Consider the following 26,686-nt stretch of genomic DNA (forward strand, 5'->3'; position numbering starts at 1 on the left):
GAGGAAAAAAAAGTGGTTGGTGGAGAAGAGGGAGGGAGGAGAATAAAAGGCAACATCCGTTCCCATGCACACCACAAGCTCAAATCACACAGGATGTGCACTTTGGGAGGAGTCCAGTTCTCTACTTGGGTTGTAGTTAAGAACTAAACAAAGTCTGTATCTGCCCCCTGCTGGGCAAAATCCAAGAAGCTCAGTCGGCATGTGTTTAAGAGTAGATATCTTTATTGGCATTGTACATGTTAAAAAACAAAACCCTAATCACAGACCCTCCCCCACTTAGCCAGGAGATTCCCTGTCATTCACCCCAGGGAGAACTGCTCAGTATGTGGAAAGAGCCCCTTGACCAATGCTTTTCGCAAGACAGATCACTCGATATTCACCACAGTGATGTATGGGAAGTGTATGCAGTTTGATTAACGTAACCTTTCCTAAGATTTATGGCTCTCTCCTCCCATCCTATCCGATAGTGCATTAGACACAGATTCATTTTGCCTTGACCTTGAGGTGCTGATCAGCCCAGAAAGTGGGATGTTATTTATTATTTGTATTAAAACAAGCAATGACAGGGCTAGAGGCAGGTTTAAAAGTCATGGTATACAGGTTCCATTCTGACTCAGAACAGGGATTCTTAACAATTCTAGTTGCTTGAAAGATCCTGAGGTTGTTTTGACATTCATTTCAGTGGGGTTCCTTTGGACCAAGACAGATTACAAAGCTATGATTCAGTGCCAATGTGAGGTTTTGTTTTGTCTTTTAAACAAGTCTTCAAGGAAAACTCAAGGAAATTCATTCTCATATCAAAGAGCTAAAGAACATATCTGTAAAAAATGAATTTTCAATTACTTTAAAAAGTATCATGCATGGTCTCAGCCCCTTCGTTGCCACCCGTGCTGCTACTGGCTCTCTCTCTAAAGGAGCTGCCATTTCACTGATACATCATGGGACTGGGGCTGAGATTTTCAAAGCTGGCTACAGGAGTTGGATACCCAATTCCCACAAACTGTAATGGGAACTGGATATCCAAATCTTTTAGGCAGTGTTGAAAAATCCCACCTTAGATCTTTCTTGAGGCACTGGTGGCAATGCAGTTTGAATGTAGGAGAGGGGAGGACATTCATAATTATTCTGAGGTAAAGCTTAAGTAGTTCACTCATCTAAATAAATGAGAACATTTAACATTTCCATTCTCATATATTCAGTACATAAATGTACTTGGTGTTTCACAAGTGAAGCCTATTTCACCTGTGCTTCAAAGTCTGCCCTGGCTTCCAGATGATATTCAGGTGCAAGCCAAGGTGTCAGCCTCAATTAATAAAGCCCTTTGTGCTTTGGGCCCAGGGTATCTCAGAGATCAACTCTCTGTGTGCTTTTCCAGAGTAGTAAAACTCAGTTGGGATGCTTGAGATGACAGTCCCCAGTCTGAGGGTTGGGCATTCCAGGGGCAGACCCATAGCTCTGGGAGCTGCCTCTCCCCTTGGGCCAGAAGACCTACTGTACATACCACATGACCTATGTAGCTATCACGTTTTTTTTTCCCCAGAGGGAATCGAGTAAGGTGGATTTTAGTTGGGTCTGGGCATTTCTTATAGTTTCTTTTTATACTGTTGGTTTAGATTATTAAATGGATGTTTCAAAATACCGTATTGTGTGCTGGCTTAGAGTCACCATCTAGACAAACACCAAATATATAGAGAAAAAGAAATAAAACTACAAGCTGTATTGTTTTTAACCTACATGAGACTGTCAAGATGGCAGCTGTTTAATTCACTGGTCTATTATATCAGGAGATTTAATTTTTTCCTGTAATTCACTCTTTGAAGTTTTATTACACACTGCTGTATTCCCCTTATTAAAAATAGACCACACAAGGTTTAAACTACTCCATATAATGTTTCCCTAACTCCCCCTTAAAACTGCCCCAAATTTTCTCGCTAGGCTTTCTTTCTTTTTCCTTATGGCCAATTAAATTTAGGAGTACAAGTGCAGAACACTCGCCAACAGAGAACCCTTTAAAATAAGTAAAACTCCTCTTGCCTGATTCATTGACGGATGCCACAATATAGGGTTTGACATTTTAAAAGCTTCCAGAATGACAGATAGTGACATCAACAAATGAATCAGACAGCAGGAGGCAGCCAATCAGAAGAGTGAAGACTTCAGATTACATTCAAATATCTTGCTAAGCAGCCAGGATAGGAAAGGGAATGGGCAGAGAAAAATACACGACTTCTTAACAGGGTTTTAGGCAACATTTTTTACAGTACTGCATGTGTAGCTGAAATCCTTTGATGTTAACAGTAGACAGTATCTACCCCAAAGTCAGCTGGCATTTGGATTCGCAAAGCTGAAATTGTTAACTGGATGGCACCAGGAGGTTAACATACTGGTGGAGTGTCACACTGGAAAATTACCATCTTCCAGCAGTAGCATGTTAAAAATGCTCCTTATTCACGGCACTCTAAATTTTTAAAGACGATAAAATTCCATTTCCGTTGTCCATTCTTTCTGGATTGATCCAATGTCCATTCCCTCTAGATTGATCGTGAGCTGTAGCTCACGAAAGCTTATGCTCAAATAAATTGGTTAGTCGCTAAGATGCCACAAGTCCTCCTTTTCTTTTTGCGAATACAGACTAACACGGCTGCTACTCTGAAACCTATAATGCTCAGTAACTGATTTTTCCTAGTCAACAGTTCACCATGCAAGAAACATCCTGCTTTGACTGTCATATACCCCTGGCAAAAACTTCATCCTCAACTCCTTAGATTTTAGGATCAAAATGGCTGCTGAGTATGATGAAGGAACAATTCAGGCTGATCACATGAACACACGTTTACTTCTGTTCTCCTGCCCAATTCATTCGGTCAGCAGAGCCCAGTTAAACCTAGTAGCATTTGTTCATCAAACGGATAATAATCAACCAGCAGTGACTGTGATATGCAAAAAAAGTTTTGTGCACCACCACTGTGATCAAAGGCTTCTTGGTGTTGAGAACGTTTCTCGTTGAATGGTGGGTGTTAATTAAAAGTAGCATTAAATGCCCGGCCAATGACAAGTCTCCGCACCTCACTGGTTCCTGCCCCTATCTCATATAGCTTGGCATCACGCAGGAAGCGACCCATAGGATAATCATTGATGTAACCATTACCACCTACAAATCACAAAGAGAAGAGATGAAAACCAAGAAAGAACAGGGTATGGGCGGATTCTGTACAGACACATTTACAGAAAGCTTCCCAGTTGAAGAACAGAGGTAAATAGTTAAGACATACTGCAAAAGGCATTTCTTGCCTACTGAACTCAACAATGAGGAGAGGGACAACAGAGAGCCTGTATTCCTGCATGTTTCAATCCACCACAGGTCACCCTTTCTCATGATGGAGGAAGCAACATTCTTACCTAGACACTGAATTCCATCCAGAGCTACTTGCGTAGCACATTCTGCTGAATACAGGATCACTCCTGCACAATCCTAATGGAGGGACAAGATAATTTATAGTTACAGCAACAGAATCAGCAAAGTTCCATCTGCACTGTTCCAATCGTGCCTACTTTTCATCAAGTTTGTATACCTGCAAACATGCCTAAGCTGGTCCCTCCCAAGCACACAAGATTTTGCAGGGCTGTAACCAGAGCAGGATGAGCGGGGCAGCTGCCCAGAGAACAAAGCCATGGGGGTAGAGAAACTACGGAAAAAAACCAGTAGGGGGCAAAGGTGGCATGTAACTGGTGATAGTGGGGTGGGGCCCATGCCTGCCCCACAGAGGATTTCAAACTGAGGGGGATGCAGAGGAATGTTCAGGGGGCGAGCAGCAATGCCAGGTGGCTCAGTGGGGCCAGTCCCATGCAGCAGGGCTGGGGCTCGGCGGGGCTGGAGTTTGGGGAGGGAGTGTCACTTCCACCCCTGACTCACCTCAGTGGGCCACCCAGCCTGTCTGGGTTGCAGGGGGCGGGCGGTGTCACCAAAAAATCAGGGTGGGGAACGTGACCCTGCATGCCTCTCTCCCCCCATCACCTCTGGTAGGGGGCGCAAATATGCTTGCTCAGCCCTGGTGCTAAAAACATCTAGTTACGACTCTGAGATACTGAGCCAAACAAGGGTCACAGCAGAAAAAAGGAACAGTTTCTCTGTAACACAGAGACAAGCTCTCCATCAGATCTCACTGTATCAGTTCCATAAGGACCATGTGAGGACAAAAAAAGAAAACAGCAGGGAAACTACACCCTCCTTCATGAATTTACAAATTATGCCCATGGAGGTTATATGCTATTTGACTTAGGATGTAAAACTGTTCTCCAACAGTTAGTCTCTTTTAGTTGCCTTCTTTGAACCAAGCATGTTTATGGTATCAGTGGTGGAAGTGATAACACCCTATAGTGACTGTGATAGCTACTTTCAGGAGCCTGAACATTTTGTTTGGCCTTACTATGGTGCAGCTCTGAATACTGGTAAATCTGCTGACATGCACAAATAAGTTCTCTTTTACTTGAGGGGTACAAGGTATAAGATTTTCTGTAACTGATTCACGGACACCTACGATCTAGAACCTCCGCCCTCTCACGTGAGCAAGGGTAAAAGATACATGCTGTGGCCTGACCAGCCCATCAGGAACGGAGCTCACCTTTGCATTGAAGTGTCCTTGGTCGCAAGCTTTTGCCACATTGTACACATACTGCCGGCATGCCATCAGCCGTGTGTACATATCTGCCATTTTACCCTGCATGAGCTACACAAGACAAAACAATATTCTTAAATTCAACAAAATCTTAACACTTAACATGAAATAAAAGGGAAGAGGGCAGAAATGACAACACTCTGGGTGCAAAGCCATGGAAATGACATTGTTTTAGCTGGTCTTCTTATGCTACCTACTGAAGACTGGACAAACCAGTGAAGCTGGATTCACAAGTCACATGACTGAGCCTGGGTTACTGTTGGATCATAAGTTCATAAAAGTTAGAACAGAAGAGACCTGGGACTTCAAATCCTAGCTCACCCCAACGCCAGCCTGGGGTTACCATGCTGACTAAGCCCGTGCCTTTCACATTCAGTATGAGCAGCAGTGTCACTAAGAACAGGGCCAGACTTCCAATTAGGCACAGTAGGCACGTGCTTAGGGGCATCAGCATTCTAGGCATGCCTTCCCTCTCTACAACAATGTGCAACACAAAAGTCAGCTGTAGGCGGGGGAGAGGGGCACTGAAGATGCTGTGCCTAGGGGTGCATAAGGAGTAAATCCAGTCCTGACTAAGAAGTGCAACTTCAGGAAAAATCCAGGATAGATTTCATCACCCTAAGCTACAAAAATCCGTCAGCATGAGACCATGTTCTCCAATTTCTTAACAAACCACCAGATAAAAACTACTACAGAGTTAAATAGTCTCACCAGATTTTGGGTAATTCTAGGTTACAATTTTGCATACTGGTACAGAAATATGTAGTGTGATCATCATAATGGGACAACCCCACCCTATAATAAAGACAGGCTCACAAACCTTTCTGTCAGGTACACTGAGATAAGAGTTCAGGATCTGACCGAAGATGAAAGCAACAGGATCTATGGGTATCAGTAACAGTTCTTTCCCCTCATTCTCACCTGGAAGTGGCCAATTTTCTGTCCAAATGCTTCTCTCACGTGTAAGTATGGAAAAGCATGGTCAAGAACAGCCTGCATGATTCTGAGAGAAACACAGACACAGGGTTGAGGGAGTGGAAGGAAACCGAAAAAGGAGGAAAACAGAGTAATTAACAAACAAACAATAATCCAAACTCTGTTTCTCAGTCTAAGGCAGTGCCTGGTATACAATGCAATTATGCAGTCATGAAATTACCCTTCATGAATTTACTATATAATTGTATTCCAGAATCTAAGCTCTTGTTAAAAAAAGTTTCAACCCTTATAGTCACAAAGAAAACCTTCCAAATCTTGGAGTGTAATCAATGCAACAGTGTCTGGCTGAGTCTGTAGATAGCCTGAAACAACAGCTCTGAGAGGCATGCACTTCCTCATCCATCCCAATGGCCCACTGACTGTGAAGCCTAATGGGGACAGTTAAATGGCCACATTGTTAACTGCTTAACTGCTGATCATTTGAGCAAAGTCAAGCTACTGTACTTTAATCAGCATCAATGAGACTGGCTGTAGTAGCTGATACTGGGGAAGTGTGCAGTGTACAATGAGACTGTAAATGTTTGCTGAGGGACAAAATGAAGCATTCAACTCCCCTCTCCTCCAAATTTCTAGTCACCTCTTACCTTAGCCAAAAGGGAAGCTGCATTTCCTCCCTTGTCCAAAAGCCTCAATTGTCTTCTGGATTGCCAAAAACCTAAACCAACTTCCACTACTTCCTGGGTGCCTGAAGTTCCCATATTCCCCCACTCCTCAACTTCTATACTGCAGTTCTGGATTTTCAACTCAGTAGTCTGCAGCATGTTGAAAACTTAAAATCTTGGGGCAGCATAAGATTCATTATTTATTTTGCTATGAAAGTCAATGTATTTGTACTGTATTGATGGGATGTGAAAGAGTTGGGGAGAAAGTGCCAGTTCAGGAGTCCTTGCCACACACTTTAAGGCTAATGTGTTACAGAGAAAACTAGGGCTTGGTTTTAAATAACATTTCACATCAGTGTGTGCTGGGCTGTTCCTTAGAGAACAATTCAGTGTTCAGAAAACAGGATGCTTTAATGACAGAGAGAAACACCTGTTAAAGATAAGGCTTGGTTTAGTGAGATACTTATGGCACCATTATTAGGGGCATTCAAGACATCATTACATTAAGTTTATGGCTGGATTAATAAGTGCTCTACTCTTCTCTAGCTCCTTCCAGGGCCTCGCAGAATCAATATCTCCACAGAGGTTTCAGTGAGAATTCTAGTTTACAGATAGGTAAAAAGGGGCATTGAGAACTTAAGCATCTTTCCCAAGGTTACACCTAAAACAGAAGCAGAGCCAGGAAGAAAACTCAGGAGAGTCCCGGCTTCCTCTCATATACTTTACGCACTAGACAACACTGCCTGTCAGGGACATTTCCTAGTGTCTTGCTTGATGCAAGGAGTTGAACTGCTCCTTCTCTGAACAGAGTGTAGGGAAAGACAAGTCTTGGGCCAAGCCTCCAACCTGAAGGAGGCATTCTTTTTGGGCAGTTTTCTCCTGCATGTCAATGCCGAACTGCCACTAGGGAGCCTGCATAGGACAACTGAAGACTAGGAGACAAGTCCCCCACACTGCGTCACTTGTTTAAAATTTAGAAAAAGTCCATATTCTGGTCCCTTGCACAGAGAGAGGTCTCTTTATTTAAATTTGCCTTTTCTAAAATGCTTTTAGTTTCTGATGTTCGTGATTACCTTGTTTATTATGAGCATATTATAAAATTGGGGGATTTAAAAAGCAGGTGTTATTGTGGGAGAGAACACAGTAATAGAAACTGTTAAATTTAGAACACGCCGCAAAGAGAATGTGAGCATGAGGAGAATTCGAAGTTATCAGAAGGGGGTCGCTGTGCAATGAAGTTTGAGAACCCCTGAACTAGAGGATCCAACAGCTCCTTTACAACCTTAGCTAGGATTACTCTGCACTGCTGTGCATCTCATTCATTAATTGAGCGGCATAAAGAAGCCCAGAACTGAGTAAGAGAGGAGGAACTCCATCTTCCTATTGGAAGAGGGTAGTCTTTCTAAATAAAGGTTACCATTGAGCCCACTAGATGGGGACACAAAGATTTAAGATGAGGGATCAGTATGGAACCTAAGGATGGCATGAATAAGAAGAATTTACCCATTTCTCAAGCAGAAGCACCTCTCTTGTGAGGTGGACTTAAGTGGTTATGCTGTAAAGAAATCAAGGCCACAAATTGGGACCACTGGTTAAACCAGGTGAAGTGATATAAGCAGAAGCGATACATGATTAGTAGAAAATTAAACGACCATTTACCCCAGTGGTCCACCAGACAGTACGAGTCTCTCCAGATCCAAGCCACTCATCAGAACGTAGACTCCTTTACTCAGCTGCCCCAAGATATTCTCAGCTGTAATCAGCAAAGAAAAGTTACTTACTTGTAAGTAGACCCCTCAGAAGGCAAGTTGTTGCCTATGGATCTACATTTTATGGGGAGAGGATTCAAACCTCTAGCAGTATTCTCTTTTTGCCTTGGGGCACAATCATTAAGGCAACATACTTTCCTTGCCCCCACAACAATTTTTTTTCCAACCAAAGCTATAAACAAAGCAGTAGAGGGATCTAAGGTGCCTTTACAGCCAGTATTACCTTTTAGAAAATGGGGAACTGAGTAAGTATTGTCTATAGAGCCACAAGGCTAAAGATTGAAATCATGACAACAATGGAGAAGTGAGGGTATGCCTACACAACAATAAAAAACCCCACAACAGCACGACCTGGGCTTGTGGAGCAGGGACTGCAGGGCTAGCAATAGTGGTGTAGACAGCCTGGAGCCTAGACTCTGAACCTCTCGCATCTCACTGGTGAGGCTTGGCAAGTTTATCTTGCAGTAGAACTGAAGTACCTGGTCCTCACTGTGTTTTTACCTCATGCACATTAGTTACCCCAAGGTAAAACAGACACCTTTTTTAGCAATGAAGACAAGGCCTTAGTTGCTAGTTCAAATCTAGCTGAAGCTGATAGCCAGCTGACAATAACGCATTTCGGTGACTATTAGGTGACCTCTATGAAAGCAGTGTGATTCCTGCTGTCTGATATACGTATGTCTCCATATCACAATGAGCATCTCTAACACAGAGGCCAAGGATTAAATGTACAGTGAGCCAGAACTCTCCTCTGAACCTGCAGGTCAGGGTTGGGGGACACTTGCAAGATGGTGTTGGAAAATTTGCACTGCCATTATCCATGTGCTCAGTGCATAGCTGTCGATCTAGCAATTTGCACAAGCACTGCAATCATTCATTTTTTTTTTTTTTAAAAGAGCTAGCATTAGCTCTATGAAGATGAAACAGAGCTGACACACTAGATAGCAGGTTAAAGAAAAAAAGGATTAAAACCCCCATATGTTAGCTTAGGAGGATGTGAAGAGCATGTACGAAAGTGTGCCAGTGAAGAGGGAGAAGCAGGAAAAGAAAGCTTAACCCCTTAGTGATGCTGTACTGTGATAAGAATGGGAGAATTGAATGCCTTGCAAACCGTGCCTGGTAGGATGGAAAGAGATTGTTCATTGATGCTGCTGTAGTCCGAAATAAGTAAGCACTAATGTGCCCCTCAGGCTTCAATCCCAAGAGAATATAACTGTGCGAGATGCAAGCTGAAAACCAGATATGAATGGAATTTTTGGACATAGGCGGATAGGTTGGGATCACTTGAAGCTAAGACTCTGGACTTTAAGGTATGTCTACACAGCAATTAACCACCAGTGGCTGGCCCATGTCATCTGTCTCGGGCTTGCAGAGCTCAGGCCTTGGGGCTGTATTGCAGGGTAGACATTCGGCCTCGGGCCGCAGCCTGGGCTCCTCCCCACTTGCGGGGTCCCAGAGTTTGGGCCCCAGCCTGAGCATCTGTATCGCATTTTTACAGCCTGCAGCCTGAGCCAGATGACACAGGTCAACCGTAGGTGTTTAACTGCCAGGTAGACATACCCCATGTGACTTCTGCTCATCACGGATAGAAACTGAAGGCCTGCCAGACATCTAGCTCATTCAGGAATTGTGTTGATGGGCTCTATGGGAAACTGCAACCAATTCTCCTCCACCAGGAGGTCAGTCATCATGGCATGGGACTTTGAGAATGAGCTGAAAAAATGCAGGAGAAGAGAAAGGAAAAATACTAACAAACAAACATCTTAAACATTTTGTAAAAAGAGAAATATCCTCACCAGTCACAAGAAGCTAACAAGACAAAACTACTCACAAATAATGGAGTGTCACAGCCAAAGGAGAGACTGAACAGACACAAATGCCCCCTTTGCAAATGAAGAAAAGGAACCAAGGATTATGCAACAAGTTGAAATATATATGCACTCACTGCACAAGGGGTGCAGGGCTAATATTTGTGTCTCAGAGCAAAAACCTAAAAGTGCTCTGAATTGGCCTCTCAGTCATACCACATGTCCCAAGAATGTGGATCCACAGATGGTATCTATTATGGCAAAAAAAACCCGTAAAATCCACTCAGTGAAGCACTGCTGACAGTGAAACCATGTACCTTAGAGTGGATGGGACTGTAGTGCTAGAAGACCCCTTGATCTATAAGGGTTTGTCTACACAGGAATAGAAAGCCCATGGCTCGCCCAGGTCAGCTGACTTGGGCTCAGGCTCCAAGGCTGAAAAACTGCAGTGTAGACATTCAGGCTCAGGCTGGAGCCCAAGCTCTGGGACCCTGCAAGGGTGGAGGGTCTCAGAAATGGGACTGGAGCCTGAGCCCAAACATCTACACAGCAATTTTTAGCCCTACAGACTAAGCCCCATGAGCCTGAGTCAGCTGACCGAGGCCAGCCGTAGCCAAGCCAGAGTGCTTTTATCCCTATGTAGACGTACCCTAAGAGAAAGATGTCCTGAAGACATATAGGAAGGTATTGAATTGGCTCAGCCTCCAAGACTGGAGATCAGAAGCAGCAGCTGTGGCTCATGCAAAGAGTGTACAGTTTCAGCACTATCCTGATCTGTTTCAGTAAGTGATCAGAAAACAGGAATCCTGTTGTCATGAGAACACTGTTCTGTATGAGTCAGAGCATACATGGAATGGCTGAAAGACCCAGTCTAGGTTCATTGACCTTTCTGACCCCAGGTTGGGGATCTGGGAAAATTAGAAATGTGGGCAGTTAGGGGTCTGAATCAGCCCCTGAAACTCCTCTGAAGTGATACCAAATCTTGCCCTCACAGATGAGATTTTAGGAGTCAAGAAAATGGATATCTTCCATGTACTGTACACAGGTTTTTAATTTCCTTCTGTGAAAAAATGGTCACAGGAATTAAACCAAATAAAGCATGTTGGCCAGTGGCCACAACCTACCACCAGGGGTTCAGGAAAAAGAGGCGCTCAGGGACTCATTCAGAGTTTCTCTAAAACCCCATTCATAGTATCCATACTGGAGGCTCCAAGATAAACAGCGTAATCAGCAGTTTCTCCTAAAGCGTCATCCAAGCTTTGCAAAGCCAGTGGCTAAATGTCATGTCCAATGTAGCTCAACCCAGAAGGTGGAACAGAAGTGACCTATCACAGGCAGACTGAATCACTTTAATGCACAAGATAGCAACCTCTCCTAGCCTCAATATCTCACCTGCAAGATAGTCACTGAGGAGAAAAGTGTCTGGAAAACCTTCAAATCAGAATTTGAACGTGATGTTTCAGTCTATATGAATGAGGAGAGTGGAAGCCACTATGTGGATATGGTAAGGGGCTCTGCTCAGCTCTCAGAAGTCACTCACCAGGAATCTTACAGTCCTCAAAGATCAATTCACAGGTATTGGACCCCCTCATTCCCAGCTTATCAAGCTTCTGAGCAGTGCTGAAACCAGGCATACCCTGCAAATCAAAAAAGAGAAGCAGGTTACAAGTTTTTCTCTTCTGGAAGTTGAGACAGACCACGACAGAGGAATTAAAGTTAAACCTCCCCAACCTAATAAATGAGCAGGGGGAATTGCAACAAGTGAGGTGTGCTGGAGGACCGCCAGTGTCAAATGTCTGCTGTTGGAGCAAACACAAGTGTGAGCATTAGTGTGGAGGAAGCAAACGTGTACCAGCAAGCAGTGCCTGAGACAACATGAACTGTGGGAGTGGAATTTGTTTTCTAACGCACATGAATCTGGAATGAGTAACAATGATTTAGTCAGAACACAGAACCAGATGTTAAATATTTAAATCAATACATGGTAAGGATAGCTGTGTGGGCCCAGTGGTTGTGTGGTTCCAGCCACTGACACTGGAAAGTCTATCAAGAGGTTAACTGGTCTGACCCATTCTTATCAAATGACCATTATGTATAGCCCTTTGTCATAGCTTTCTGCCTTCATGAAGATGCCTTGTTATTTTTTCTACAGTGCGATAGGCTCTCTACAGCCAAATTAAAAGGAGAGAGACAGGTTCCTGACCCCAAGTGGCTCACAATCTAGCAGCCTGATTCTTCACCCAATGAAGTCAATAGAACAGGATTGGGCCTTTGGACCAAGGTCTGCAAGGTATGACAAACAGAGAATAGGGGGCACTGAGATTACAGCAGAAGATCACTAGACATGCTTTATGTACATGTTTTGTAGGTTCCAGCGTTCTGAAGGCAGTGGGGGGAGGTAGCAGAGGATTAATAATGAGGATTGTTTTAATGGTGATCTAGTGAAAAATTTGAGGGAACAAAAACAGGCATTAAGGCAGCAGTGCAGGTCGGCAGAGGAAGTGAGGCAGCATAGTGCACAGACTTAGGGAGGGCATTCTAGACCCTCTGCGCATGTGGATGAGTGGGGTGAAAGCATTACTTGTCCGGTTATCACTACCATAACACAATGCTCCTCTGAGCCAGGGGCTGCTAATTGTCAAGATAGAACTACTTGGCCTTCTAAAATAGTCATTTTGGGAAAGGGTTGTAGCCTCAAAATAGGATAAAATAAGGCAGGGTGACTTACTCTCCAGTGACGTAAGGCCTACCTTCTCCACGATGAATGCTGTTATACCCTGGGAGGCTGGAACAGCACTGAGATCTGTTTTAGCATAAACTATTACAACATCAGCATCTGGCCCGTTAGTGATCCAAAACTTGTTCCCATTCAAAACAAAGTAATCCCCTGGAAACATAAGAGATGGACTCTTAGTTCACAACAGTCTCAGTGAGGAATTCAGAAACAATACCTCTCTTCTGCCTCATGACCCAATAAACTATAAGCCAGGCTCCCTAAGGCACTCTCAGAAGTCCACAAAGCAGCCTTGGGTAAAATACCTCCCCAGATTCTGGCTCAGGGGTGGGCAAACTTTTTGGCCCGAGAGCCACATCTGGGTATGGAAATTGTATGGCGGCCATGAACGCTCACAAAATTGAGGGTTGGGGGGGGGGGGGGGGGCGGGGGGATGAGGGCTCTGGCTGGGTGTGCGGGCTCTGGGGTGAGGCTGGGTGAGGGGTTGAGAGTGCAGGAGGGTGCTCCGGATGGGACTGAGGGGTTCGGAGGGTGGGAGTGGAATCAGGGCTGGGGCAGGGGGTTGGGGTATGGGAGGGAGTCAGGGGTGCAGGCTCTGGGGGGTGCTTACGTCAAGCAGCTCCCAGAAGCAGTGGCACCTCTCCCCTCCAGCTCCTACATGGAGGCGCAGCCAGGCGCCTCTGTGCGCTGCTCCGTCCACAGGTGCCACCCCTGCAGCTCCCACTGGCCATGGTTCCCAGCCAATGGGAGCTGCAGGGGTGGCGCTTGAGTCAGGGGCAGTGTGTGGAAGCCCCTGGCTGCCCCTATGCGTAGGAGCCGGAGAGGGGACACACCGCTGCTTTCGGGAGCCACACGAAGCGAGGCAAGCCCTGGACCCTGCTCCCCGGCTGGAACTCAAGGGCCAGATTAAAATGTCTGGAGGACCAGATGCGGTCCCCGGGCTGTAGTTTGCCCACCCCTGCTCTGGGTACTTAGTTTCCTTAAATTCCGGAGTCCAAAGGATAAGCCATTGTAGAGCCCACCCAAGGCCTCTTAATAAGGCCTTTATACAGCCCTCTCACACAAACTATTCTTCCCACCATAACCAATTCTCCAATAACCAACACGCTGAGAAGGTTAAATCTAGATTTTAAAGGAAAGATGCTTAGGCTGGCCAGGAGAAGCACATGGGCAATTTCCCCAGCTGGCACGTGAAATATTTTACCTTTTCTATCTGCCTTGAGCTTCATAGAGACAACATCAGAACCAGCGTTGGGTTCGCTCATTGCCAGGGCTCCAATGTGCTCCCCATTGATTAGCTAGGGAAAAAAACAAGACAAAAAAGTGGAAGAGGAGGAGGAAATGTTTTTATTGCATTTTTGGGCAGGAAGGGAAGGGGTTGCACTGAATCTCGAAGTTCACTGTGTTCCATATAAACTATAAGTAGGAAACTTTGTCCCTGGAAAAATTCCAACAAGCAGCTCACTTGAGCTGAGGGCACAGCACAGAATCAAACCACAAGATGAGTCAATGCACATGTCAGTTACTATTTTAAAAGCAGAGTTTTATCCATCTATGTCCAAGAAGGTGCCAACAGAACCATGCTGACAGCCATATGCCTTTTCCAAACTCCATGTTTCCTGACTGCCTTTTAAAATGGCTGGTTGGCAGAGGCACATATTTTATGCATATGCAAAAGGCGGCTCAGCTTGTATAAAACTAGACTTGTAGAAAACAAAAAGGTCAATGAGGGGGATAGAGAGATTGCAGTGTTCAGCACTAGACTAATACCATGATTCCCCACACACTTGTGATGGAATGGCAGATGGACACCCTCCTTCTGTGTCCCCTCATGCCATGTTCTGACACAGCTGCTGCTGTCTCTTCTCTGTCAATGTTCTCCTGTCCTTTTCTCCTTCTTGCCCTTTACCTTCTCTGGGTATTTTTTGTATGCTTTTTCCCTCTGGGTATTTTTTGTTTGTTCCCTTGTTTTGTGGCGAGAGATTTAATATACAAAAATATATATGACATTTAAATCTGTATATTTCAACCGTATTCTTAATGATGTGCTGGAAACTAGTTTGGTTTTATAAATTATATAAAATGACCAAAGTGGTTTCTGGCACATCATTAAAGATTCAGTTAAAATTCAGGAATAATGAAAAATAAGGTGGTTTGACATATCGCAAATCAGTGAATGACAGAATGACAACAATCTTAAAATACACCTGAGAAATGACAGGGATATATAGAAGTTATGTACTAACAGACTGAACGAGATTTCTTTTGTTAAGTAATTGAACACTTTGCTTGCTGCTGAATTTAAGTCCCTCATGTTGACAATTTTCCATAACTATGATTCAGCTTATGGAGAAATACATCCAATATGTTTAGATATTGAAATCTGTTTAACAGAGGCTGGGGTTTAAAATACAGAGATCACTTGAGTGCCAGAGAAGACTTACAATCAATTGATTAACAGACCAACCAAGCAACCAGACAACGGAAAAAGGAAGCATGCAGCACTTTTCATCCAGAAACATCAAAGAGCTTTATGAAGGTAGAATAATATTCTCTGCAAAAAGAAAAGGAGGACTTGTGGCACCTTAGAGACTAACCAATTTATTTGAGCATGAGCTTTCGTGAGCTACAGCTCACTTCATCTCTGCAAAGTCTTTTTCGGGGAACCCCTCCCTCCCCCCCCCCAAAAAAAATTTACTCCACAGCCACACACAGGAACTGAGGTACAGAGAGATTAAGTGACTTGCCCAAGGTCACCCAGCAAGTCAGTGGTAAATGCACATATACAGAGCAAGGTTCCTGCCTCTCATGGTATGTCTACACTTTGAGCTAGAGGTGTAATACTCAGCTTGAGAAGACATACCTGAGTTTGCTCTGATCGAGCTAGCATATTACAAACAGAGTGTAGCTGTGGTTGTGCAAGCATCAGGAGGGGCTAGCTAGTCCAAATACACACCCATCTGACATGCTAGGCACATACTCCTGCTGTTCACATCACCATGGCTACACTATTTTCGAGTGTGCTAGCTTGATCGGAGCTAGTGTGGGTATGTCTCCTCCAACTGGAATTTACACCTCCAGCTCCAAGTGTAGACATACCCTTAATATACTGTCCTACCCACTGGACCATGCTGCCTCCAGAAGTGACCCTGAAAAAGGCTCAAACAAGACACCTGTACCAGTTTTAAATTCTGCAGGAACCTTCATCACGATGGATTAGTTAGGACAAAACGGGATCATTCACAAGCTGGAGAAGGGCAAATTTGAAAGGTACAATCCTTTTCAAAGCTTGCTGCAGTAAGCTCACCTGATGTATTGGAAGATTAAGCTCTGTGAAAGACAAACATGTCCAGACATGCAGTTGTAATACATGGCTCTGGTGCCTCATGAGCCATGCAGGGCAAAATGCTTTCGGCACCTGAGAAGTGCATATCCCACACTGCGACCACTCGTTTTAAAAGGGTCAGCAGTTACTCCTGCACAATGTGTGTAAGCACCACATGTTGGTTAGAAAAAACAGATGTGTTTGCTGGCTTACATTTTGAAAAAGGTTTTTCATTTTAACCTTTAAATTTTTTTCTTACTACAAGGCCTGATCCTGTCCCCACTGGCTTCCTTATTTGTTTAAAGAATATAGGCATCCCTGCAGCAGGAGCAGTTTGTTGTGGCAGTTTCTGCCCTGGGTGTAAGACTGAAACAGACCGAACCAAACACCCACTGGGAAGAGATACTAATGCTAGAAGTTCAGTACTGTCCCATTCAGTGTATGCGGTTGTTAGGCACACAAGGGGAGACAAAGTGCTAGAGCTCAGTTCAGCCATGGAACATCTGTGAAATATTGTGAACTTTGTTGCTACTTTAAATGTCATAACACATGTAGTTTTATGCTATAACTAGATCTATTACTCTACATTTCTTACTTCACACCAGATACCACAGGCACCATGTAAACAGATATTCTCTCAGGTCCTCTGCCTCTACCAATTACATACCTTGGGTAGGTATTTCTCTTTCTGTGCTTCATTGCCATTCCGTACTAACTGGTTAATACAAAGGTTTGAGTGGGCACCATAACTGAGTCCAACAGCTGCCGAAACTCGAGAGATTTCCTCCATCACTAACACATGATCCAGATACCCCATTCCAGATCCACCATATTCCACTAGCAGGAGAAAAAAATTCAACATCATCTTAGATTAATAACCTCACAGTAAATAAAACTTATACAATCTCCTGCAAACTGAGTCCAATGCTGGACTTAAACTTCACTGGATGTCTCAGAAACTTACATTTGGACTTCTGCTTTAGACTGACTCTCACTGAGCTGGTTACTTCTGGGTTCCCCATCCTTCCTGAATCCCAACTCTCCTATCTTAAAGGCACAGTACATTACTTATTCAGAACAATTAGTAACACTTTGTGCATATAAAAGCATAGTTACCACATATACACTTATACATGAATAGAACATTGATCCAACATCCAAGCATCACACAGACAACTGCACAATTCTGCATCTCTCATACTAACTGTAATCCAAACGTTTGCATTAAATTTAATATTAGCACAAAAATTAAATAGAGAAAAAACAAAAAGGTACAGAAAAAGGAGAAAAGACTTTCCCAGGGGATAATTGATATAAGATGGAGAATCAGTAGGGCAGAGGGGAACAAAAAGGATGCTCCTGACTAATAGCAGGAGCTGCAAAAGAGAAGACTTTCATATATGGCCAACTAGAGAAGCAGAAGCCAATGACAGATGAGGGCTTCGTAGAATAAAGAGAAACAAAGCGGGTGAAATCAACTGGGGAAAATTCCATGGATGGTTTTCAAAACAAGAATGGCAGTTTTCAACAGGATCCTGAAATGAATGGGGAGTCAGTGGAATTGCTTTAGGGTGGGGGGTCATACGGTCAAACTTTTCAGAAGCAGGATGGAGAAAAATTGATGATTAAAAATATTTTTATTTAACTAAAGGGTGGCTAAAGATACAAACAGATGAGTCTCAAACTGAAGCGGTAGAAGATTAAAGCTGGAAAAGAAACAACAGAAACAGAAAGAGAAGATGGAGGGAAAAAAGAGCAAAGACTGAGGAATATATATACACCCAGGAGTGTATATATATTGGCTTGCAGGCAGAGAGTGGTTTTATAGGTAGCAACAAATCTACAACAGGAGGGAGGCAGAGATACTTGCCTAGCTAGGGAGGGAATCCAGGTCTGAATGGTCAACAACACTGAATGCTGCCCTATGGGAGCAGCAGCCAAGAAGAGAATAGAGGCTGCTTGCCATGCTGAGGAAAGTGAATGAAGAATAGAGTGAGTGCATAGCCTGGAAGTGTGTGCTACTGCCTGTAACTCCTAAAACTAAAGGGGTGGCCTCTGATTCCAAGTGCACCCCTTCTACACCAGCACTCATATTGATGGCAGCTGATCAATTTGTGCTCTGGATTCTCATCCTCCTCACCCCATGTCAGAGCCTATGTTCTTACTCCCAGCATCCTAACAGATGAGGAAAACATGAAGCGGATTTGTGGGAACAGTAAGAATGCTGGGTGGGACACTCACAACGCCACGGAGCGGAAACCACCATGTTGAACATTACAGTTATAGACATTTTTGCATTCCAAAAGCTACCAGGTGAAATCAGACAGACATTTAAAAATACTGCCTTCAGTGCAGCCAGGATTTCACTCTAAGCATTATCAAATGCAGAGAGAAAACAAATGAAACGAAAATATGAAAAATATTTCCCCCCAATATCCTTCAGAGTTGTTATAGAAAGGTGTTATTTGTAACAACAGTAGGTAAGTCTTTTAGACAAAAGTGTGATTCTAGATGATGGTGTCCCTTTAGAATTTTTATATGCCACATGGCTGCATTATGGTTACTGCAGAACCATATATTTGCATTTCCTAACTCTGATATAATGTTGCATTAACATAACTGAATTTATTTTTAGGTCTAGACATTGAAAAGAGCTGTCATTTAATGCACTATTGAAGAACCATGATCCACTGGTACCTAAACATGTGGTTCAAATGACCACACATTTCCACAGGATCTCATATTATCAACATTATACCCCCAAAGTTTGTGCCCTTCATAAAATAAATTTACAGACAAAGCCCCATCTCCCAGAAAACTTCCACTGGGACACCACCAAAAACCACAGGGCAAAAGCTCAGGCACAGAAAGGTGTTTGTAGGAAAATCCTTGAGGAGATCAGAATAGGAACAATTCATGGAAGAAGCATGCTTTGAGGAGGAATTTGGAGGAGAGGCAGAGATGGAGCTTGGGCAAAGTGGGAAACTGTTGCGGCCTGGGGCACAGCATTAAAGAAGACAAAAAGGCAAGTATGAAAGAAAGCTGAAAGGAACTATAAGAAGTTGGGAAGAACAAGGGAAGCGAGAGCAAGAGAGACTCACTCAAGCAAACTCAGGTCTGACCACTGAAATAAATGCAGGTGCATTATTTCAATGTAGAGCTATACAGAAGGGCTCTGCACAGGTTAGTCACCAGTGCATAACCAGAGTCCTGGGCAGGGCAGTCCAGCCTGTGCTGCTGCAGCTTCACTATTGTTATCTGAGCTAGGTTTGATCTAGTAAACTAAATAGGTCTACACATGCTACAGTCACCTCTCTGACTGCAGTGTAGACACAGTGGCACAATGCTGAACACAATCTGTCCTCATTTACAATAATTGGTCAGTTATGGTCAGTGCTGCGTCAGCTAACTCAACTCTTCACCATGCTGCTTGAACACGCTAACATTTTGTAATGTAGCCAGATACTTATTTTCAGAAATTTCTATTTATAACCTTCTTTCTTCAAACCTCACGACTGCATTGCTTATGGTGAAGGATAACAAGACATTTGGGAGTTGTCAAACTGCAAAGTGGTAATACCTGAACAATGTCCTTAAACTGTAAAAGCCATTTTGAAGTGCTCTGATAACTCAAAAAGGGATAAAGAGAAGTTCTTCAAAGTTTCAACAAAGAGAGGCACCTTGAAAAATTTCTGCACAAAGATGGATTTCTCTGCATCTCCTCAAAAAGAGGTTTTTATCACACTGACATAGGAGTTTTGAGTGAAAGTGGTGCATCTTCCATGATGTTCTTTATTATAATTAGAAAAACCTGATCCTACCACAAAAGGTGTGTATAATAAATTGTATCCTGAATTGAGGGGACAGAGTCTGCTTACAAGATTGTGAGGTATGAATCAATGTGGACTAGCTTGTTAAGGGCTGAGACAGTTGAGCCTAAGTAGCATTTCATGGAGGGAATCATTCAGTAGATGTAAAAGATGAGAACTTACTCACCAGGAGTTGTAATTCCCAGAACTCCCAGCTCCCCGAGCCTCTTCCAGAACTCCTATGAACGCAAAATAAAGCGGTTAATACAGCCTTGCCCAACCATGAAGCAAGAGCAGGACTCCTCACAACAATCTCCATGAACATATTAATTTGCATTCGCTGCATAAAGATTCTGAAGATTAACTCCTGCCTGTGCATAACATTATACATGCAAGTAGTCCCATTTTACTTCAGTGAAACTAACTGATTTATATACATGCTTAAGTCATTGCAGGATCAGGGCCTAAGGCTGTAACTCATTTCCCAGTCTAAACCCAATTTTGACATAATTCAACCCGCACTTCCTCCGAAAACTGCTTTTCTGCCTAGATTTTTAAATGTTGTCTCTTGCCAAAGATGATTTCCCATCTTCCTTCCCCTGATCTTTTTTGTGTGAAAAGTTTCAGGTTTATTGGCTAAGGCATTTTTCAGATACAGGACATTGAAAAAACTGTGCAGTTCTCATTTTTGAGAAGTTGCCATGTTATGGAAGTTGGATCCCGCAAAATGGCCTGCACTAGACACTGCAGTTCAGTTTTACGCAACAGCCCTGGATGATATCTGATGCACTGGACTATATTTATAAAGGCTACGTGCAAAGCTTTGGCATTCTTCATTATGAAAATGTAAATACCAGAGATTTGTGAGGTCTCAGCAGATATTACAAGCTTCTTAAGTCTTGTGGAGCTTATGATCTCCAATGATGGGACCTGAATGCTCCATAAATCAAAAAGCTCTTGTTCGCAGAATTTACAAATTCTATTGGTATGTGAAGTTTCACACTGGAAGTCAAACATCTGTTTGGACAGTGTCTGCACAGAGTATTTCATATAACAAATTTCAGAGAGAACTCTGACATCAGAGAGACTGCAAAGAAAGCATTATGCATCAGAGAGCAGTTCCATGCCCCTTTTAGCCAGGAGGCAGAAGAGTGCAGTGCTCCAAAGTTATGAGACACCAACTAGACAAGGCCAGTACAAAAGAGGGAGTCGCTGGGCAGGCCCAGAGGCAGCATCCTGATGACAATCCCAGCAAGCAAAGAAGAGGCCTCATCACTAGGCTCTCTGCCAATTTTTTTTTAATGGCCTCTGGTGAGGTTTATTCCTCAGGCTGGTTGGAGCTTAATAACTTTTCAAGCCCTATATATTTCCTACCGTAACTCTTTTTTAAGGTTTGAGAATAAATGTAAAATATAAATATGCTCATATGACATGGATTGCACTTTCTCTTCTAGACACAGCACATGGCAGAGAGGGGCCTTGACTGTCATCTCACTCCCAGAGCACACAGCAAGGACTTACCTGCATGCCCTTAAACTCATTCTCCTGGTCGATTTCTTGGGCCTTTGGAGCCAAATGCTCCTGACAGAACTTGACCATTGTCTGTCTAAGCTGTAAATGAGGTAAGGAGGGAGAAAAATATACACATTAAACCACAATAGTATATTGTTCATTATCTTCCCTGCCATGTCTCCAGCATGCCTTAACAGGATGTTTCCTATGCCCCACAAGTTCCAAGAGAGCAGAGTGAAATCAAGCAGCTCTGAGTTTCAAGTGATGGGACTGAAAGAGAACCCCAAAGGCCTTTTAAGATAAGTTAATAATAATGTTGGATTTGAATCTTTAACCTGCAGGTAACAGTCTTATACTAAAATGGAAATGGGGACACTATCTGGGGGGGGTTGTAGCTGGACTCTTTCCAACAAACCAGTTCCTTCCCCACCTTTTGTCAAGAAAGTTTGACAGTTGATGCACAGAGACTCTGGGAAAGTAGTGCAAACCAGGCAGTCTCCTAGATACATTTTTATAATGCACAGAAGCCTGTAATAAGCATGCATACAGACAACATATTTCCATTCTTATAAAGCCAGTAGTGACACCACAGGAGAGTGATTCACAACCTTTACTGTATTTATCCTCACAGTATCCCTGTGAAGTAAGGAAGTATTACAATAATCCCCATTTTTTACAGATGGGAACTGAGACACAGGGAGGTAAGAGACTTGCCCAGGGCCACACAGGAAGTTTGTAGCAGAGCAAAGAATTGACCCTGAGTCACCCAAGCCCTAGGCTAGTGTGCTCCTCATCTACTTAGTGACAGGCTGAGAACAGCAAACTCAATGCTGAGACAACTAGAATGATAATGATTTGTGATCACTAATGACTTTAGGACAGATGGAAACTGGCAAGGGTAATGACTTTTACTCAGGGTGGATAAAAATCAGGGATTTAAAAAAAAATTTTAAAAATGGATTTTTTAAATTTAAAATCGGATTTTTTGATAAAATGCTTTTTGAGGAAAAAACCTATCTAAAGATACTTTTAATTAAGATACATTATAGCGCAAAGATATCGCATCATGGAATAGGGATTAATTCTAATTCTATAGTATGAGACAATATATTCATGTAATGTTTAAGAAAAGTTTTGTAAATGAGTTCCAATAGTTCATGGATTAGGGACCCAATCTTATGGGGTTCCAGGGGCTTCTGTATAGATTTAGACTAATCTTTCTATCTACCCAATGGACTCAGTGCTCAGTCTAGAAGATACCATCAGAGATGCTTAGTTTTGCAGTTCTCAGACTGTGGATTTGTGTCTCCAGAGATAACATGTTTGTTAACAGCAAAACAAATTTTAAATAAATAAATATATAGAGCTGAGAAATAACAGACCTCAACCCTACTGTCCCTCTGCAAATTTGTGTACACAGAGTCAATCCCTTACCTCTTTCTAAAAGTGCAAAGTTTCAAAAAGTTCAGTGAATAAAAGATTGTTGGGGGCAGAATAGATCTGGACAAGGAGAAGTCTGGAGATAAATGTGAGAAGGGAGGGACAGGCAGTAGAAACAAAAGTGGAACTGTTTGAGCAGCATATTCCAGAAGTCTTGAGGTCTTTCCGAGCGTCGCCTTCATTGATTTAAGATCTACCATACCATTCTCTCACGAGAAGGGAAAACCTGTAATGGCAGCAGACTGTAAAAGAGACCCAGTTTGGGAATATTTTAATGAAGTTCCTCTACCAGTGGGTAACACAGGCATGCATGCAAAATGCAAACAGTGCAACAAAGAAATGCAAGGCCTGGTTGCCCGAATGAAACAACATCATGAGAAGTGTTCCCTCTCAGGAGAAAGCTGCATTGAAGATAATGAAAGGAACATGTCTGAACATGCAGGATCTTCAGGTTGGTAAACCTTTTTATTTCATACTTCTTTCTTAAGGACTGCCTGTCTTCCTTCTGGGCTATTCTTGAATTCTCACGTTTGAGCAAAAAATATAGTTGTTACTTTATGGTACTATCATTTTAGATGCAGTTGTGATAAAAAAATAAATAGCTGGAATAGGCAGATCTTTTTACAATTTCACCTTTAAAGTAGTACTGAGTGTCAGTGAATGCAATGAGTAACACTAAATGAGCAATATGGTAATAATAATTAAATAACTGTATTGATTTATTTTGTTTAGGAGAATCCATCCTCAACATACAGGATTCTGAAGACTATCCACCTTCAAGATCACTATCTTTTTTTTATAGTTTCAGAGTTATCTGCCAGTGCTAGTGTTTCAGTTCCACCATGCATGTCACACAGCTACAGTATATCACCTGCAGCAAGAAGAAAAAAAAAATCTCCATCATCCAGAAACAACCATAGATAAATTTGTGATAAGAACCAGATTACAAAAAAAAAAAAAAAAAAAAGGAGGTAATTGATGAAAAAATTCCCCAGTTTGTTTATGCAACAAACTCTCCTTTCTGTATGATTGAGAACCCCACACTTCATTAACATGGTTCAGTCATTAAGACCAGGATACAGTCCACCCAACAGAGCAGATGGCACAGGCAAATTGCTGGACAAAATGTATGAAAGAGAAAATGAGCAGTATGCAAAAGGTCTAGAGGCTGAAATTTTTAACCTAGAGTCTTGATGGGTGCAGCAATGTCCACAATGATTCTGTTATACGTGCTTGTGTGACAACAGACGAAGGGAATGTCTTCCTTACAGAAACAATTGATACATCAGGAAATGCGCACACAGCAGAATACTTACAAGTAGCAGCAATAAAAGCTATAACAAACTGAAAAAAATTCAAAATGTCTAGTACGCAGCTTGGTCACAGACAATGCTGCAAATGTATCCAAGATTAGAAGAAATTTAGAAGAGAGTCCCAAGCTAATAACATACGGTTGCAGTGCTCATTGGATGCACCTCCTAGCCAAAGATTTCAGTGTTCCAGAAACAAAGGTGAATGTTGTTGATATTGCAAAATACTTTCGTAACAACCACTTTGCAGCAGCTGCTCTGAAAAAAGTGGGAGGAACCAAGCTAACTCTCCCACAAGACGTGCAATGGAACTCAGTAATGGACTGTTTTGAGCACTATATCAAAAACTGGCCTAATCTGATGACAGTTTATTTTTTCACGATTTTGTTCACAGATAACACTGTCACAGCCAAAGTTCCCAACAATGGGTTTAAGAGAAATGTTGAACACATGCTGAGTACCCTAAAGCCTATTTCTGTAGCCTTGAACAAAATGAAGGGAAATAGCTGTTTTATTGCTAACACTGTTGAAATTTGGAAGGAACTGAGTGAGATCTTAAAAAGAGAAATATACGACAAAGTTAAAATTACAACCATTAAAAAAAACAAATGGGACAAGCACTATCTCCAGCTCGTTTTCTTGCAATATTCTCAATACTCTGTACCAGGGTCAAACCTTAACTGCAGAAGGAGAAGAGTTGGCTATGACATGGACATCCAGCAATCATCCCTCCATAATGCCAACTATAATAAACTTCAGAGCTAAGGGTGAACTATTCAAGAAATATATTTGCTGATGATGTTTTAAAGGAAGTCACACCAGTGAACTGGTGGAAGTCACTTAAGTACTTTGATTCAGAGACTGTTGAAGTGATAATCTCACTTTTAATAGTAGCTTCTTCTGCCAGTGTAGAAAGAATATTTTCTTCCTTTGCACTAATTCATTCCAAAATGAGAAATCATTTGGGACCTGAAAAAGCAGGAAAGCTTGTTTTTCTTTTCCAGATTATGAACAAATAGAAAAATGAAGGTGAAGATGACTGAGTTAGCTGCAGAAGCCAATATTTTTACGTTTCTCATGTTGACCTGGCTGACATAGTAGATTTAATTTGGGGGTTTTTTTGGTTTGTTTTTTAAATATTTCACTTAACTATTTTAGTTAACAACCATTTTAATAAAAACAAACCTGATTTTAAAAAGCTTGAATGTTTAACTTCAAAAATTCATATGCTTGTTTTGTTAGAATATTATATGTTTGCTGTTGAAGAAAAAATCCAGAATACATAACACTGTTGCTTTAGTTAAACAAAACAATTTAAATATCAGTCTGGTGATGTTCTCCTCCTAATACAGCATGGCAAGAAAATCCTCCAAATAGTAATGATTTACCTTTTGAATTGGAGATAGTTATGAAGTCATGGGGAAGTGAACTATCTGCTTCAATTACCTTTGGTAAATGAAATAACCAATCATTCATTTTCTGATATAGCTGTAAAACTAATCTGAAGTTTTCAAAATAAATCACTTTAAAAAAATGTATAGAGTGTACCTTCTAAAAATGAAACCTATATCTATCTCTGAGTTGTGCAGAATATGCATTAAGGTTATAACAACCAACAAGAATGCATTTTTATGTAGATTTCTATGATTAAATGGAGTCTTCCTGACTAGTGATTTAAATCATGATTTAAATCAAATCCACCAATCTGTTGTTTTGTAATTTAATTCGGGGGGTGGGGGAAGACGACACTCATCACTGACACCAGCAACCAATCGAAGTGCAAGGTTTGACCACTCCCTCCTCCCCAGCACTAAGAGCCAAGAAAGGCCTAAGACCAGTAGTTTAGTTCGGTTTCAAGGGTAAAGGTCTGGAGCTCTCGCCCGAAGTAACCCGGATTCCTTGTGGAGGGCGCTTTGCTCCGCCAGAGCGGTCTCGCTTAGATCTCTCTCCCTCTGCCAGGACCCCTGTCGCCGCGGAGCAACTTTCTAGGCGTGCAGGGGAGGGCGCAGATCAGGTCCAGCGGCTCAGTCCCCCGTTACCAAAGCCCGGCCGGACACCGACGCTCTGCAGATCGGGGGACACAAGCGGTGCGGACAAGCCCCCGGGCAGCTGGACACGCGACACACAGGCAGCCGGGGGCCGGCGTCGGCTGGCACAGCGGGGCCCAGGCGGGCCGGTGCCGGAGCGCAGCAGGCGGGACACCGCCCTGCGAGCCCCGCTGCAGGGGAAAGGGCGGGAGTCCGCGAGCCAGGCCCCGGAGCAGCAGGCAGCCCGCTGGCCGGACGCGCCCGAGCCTCTCAGGGACGGCGCCGCTGTACCTGCCGCTGCTCCTCGCTCAGCCCATTGACCGTGTCATCCACTGCGACCCTAGCGCAGCCCCGCCGCAGCAGCCCCAGCCGCAGGGGGTGCCGGGCTCTGCCTACCGCTGCCGCCTTCGCCAGCACCGCCGCCATCTCTGCTCAGGCCTACGCTACGGCCGGCCTCGTTGCCCCCGCGCCCCCACCGGTTGGCCAATCAGCCGGCAAGGCCCAGCCTAGCTGCAGCGGGCGGGCCCCGGGGAACCCAGCCTCGCAGCGACCTGACTAGACAGCACCTGGGGGGCGTGTCCCGCCCCGCCGCCGCCCCACGCCCCGCCCCCTTGCAATTGAAGCGCGGCTTGCTCTGGGATGAGAAGGGCAGGCAGTGCCCAGCCAGACCCTGAGCCG

The 26,686-nt window shown here is 43.3% G+C and overlaps 1 protein-coding gene across 3 annotated transcripts; it reads right to left on the reverse strand.

The window, feature by feature from the left end:
• Positions 1 to 202: 202 nt before the first annotated feature.
• IVD (isovaleryl-CoA dehydrogenase) lies at positions 203 to 26,563 on the reverse strand. 3 transcript variants are annotated; one of them, XM_073348784.2, is made up of 12 exons: positions 26,300 to 26,557; positions 21,241 to 21,330; positions 19,907 to 19,958; positions 16,578 to 16,747; positions 13,790 to 13,883; positions 12,602 to 12,738; positions 11,392 to 11,488; positions 7,934 to 8,027; positions 5,598 to 5,679; positions 4,623 to 4,727; positions 3,400 to 3,472; positions 203 to 3,151 (listed from the first exon to the last, which is right to left on the reverse strand). In XM_073348784.2, exons 1-12 carry the CDS (start codon positions 26,432 to 26,434, stop codon positions 3,018 to 3,020), a joined length of 1,263 nt encoding a protein of 420 aa, XP_073204885.1. In that variant the 5' UTR covers positions 26,435 to 26,557; the 3' UTR covers positions 203 to 3,017. The 3 variants fall into 3 exon arrangements, with proteins under 3 accessions (XP_073204885.1, XP_073204886.1, XP_073204884.1); XM_073348785.2 differs by lacking the exons at positions 21,241 to 21,330; positions 26,300 to 26,557 and adding an exon at positions 16,875 to 16,957 and having other exon boundaries at positions 19,907 to 19,960; XM_073348783.2 differs by having other exon boundaries at positions 3,129 to 3,472; positions 26,300 to 26,563.
• Between the last annotated feature and the right edge of the window lie 123 nt (positions 26,564 to 26,686).

This window comes from Lepidochelys kempii, chromosome 6 (assembly GCF_965140285.1).
Source record: "Lepidochelys kempii isolate rLepKem1 chromosome 6, rLepKem1.hap1, whole genome shotgun sequence".
Taxonomy (NCBI): Eukaryota; Metazoa; Chordata; order Testudines; family Cheloniidae; genus Lepidochelys; species Lepidochelys kempii.

What these genes read in the sequence shown, in the direction of transcription:
- IVD (XM_073348783.2), bottom strand. Translation starts at nt 26,434, where the DNA reads ATGGCGGCGGTGCTGGCGAAGGCGGCAGCGGTAGGCAGAGCCCGGCAC. An exon ending in AGAAAATTGGCCACTTCCAG is followed by an intron (nt 4,728 to 5,597) that starts GTGAGAATGAGG and finishes TGTCTTGTGTAG; the next exon opens with CTCATGCAGGGTAAAATGGC. An exon ending in AAGGACACTTCAATGCAAAG is followed by an intron (nt 3,473 to 4,622) that starts GTGAGCTCCGTT and finishes TCCCTCCATTAG; the next exon opens with GATTGTGCAGGAGTGATCCT.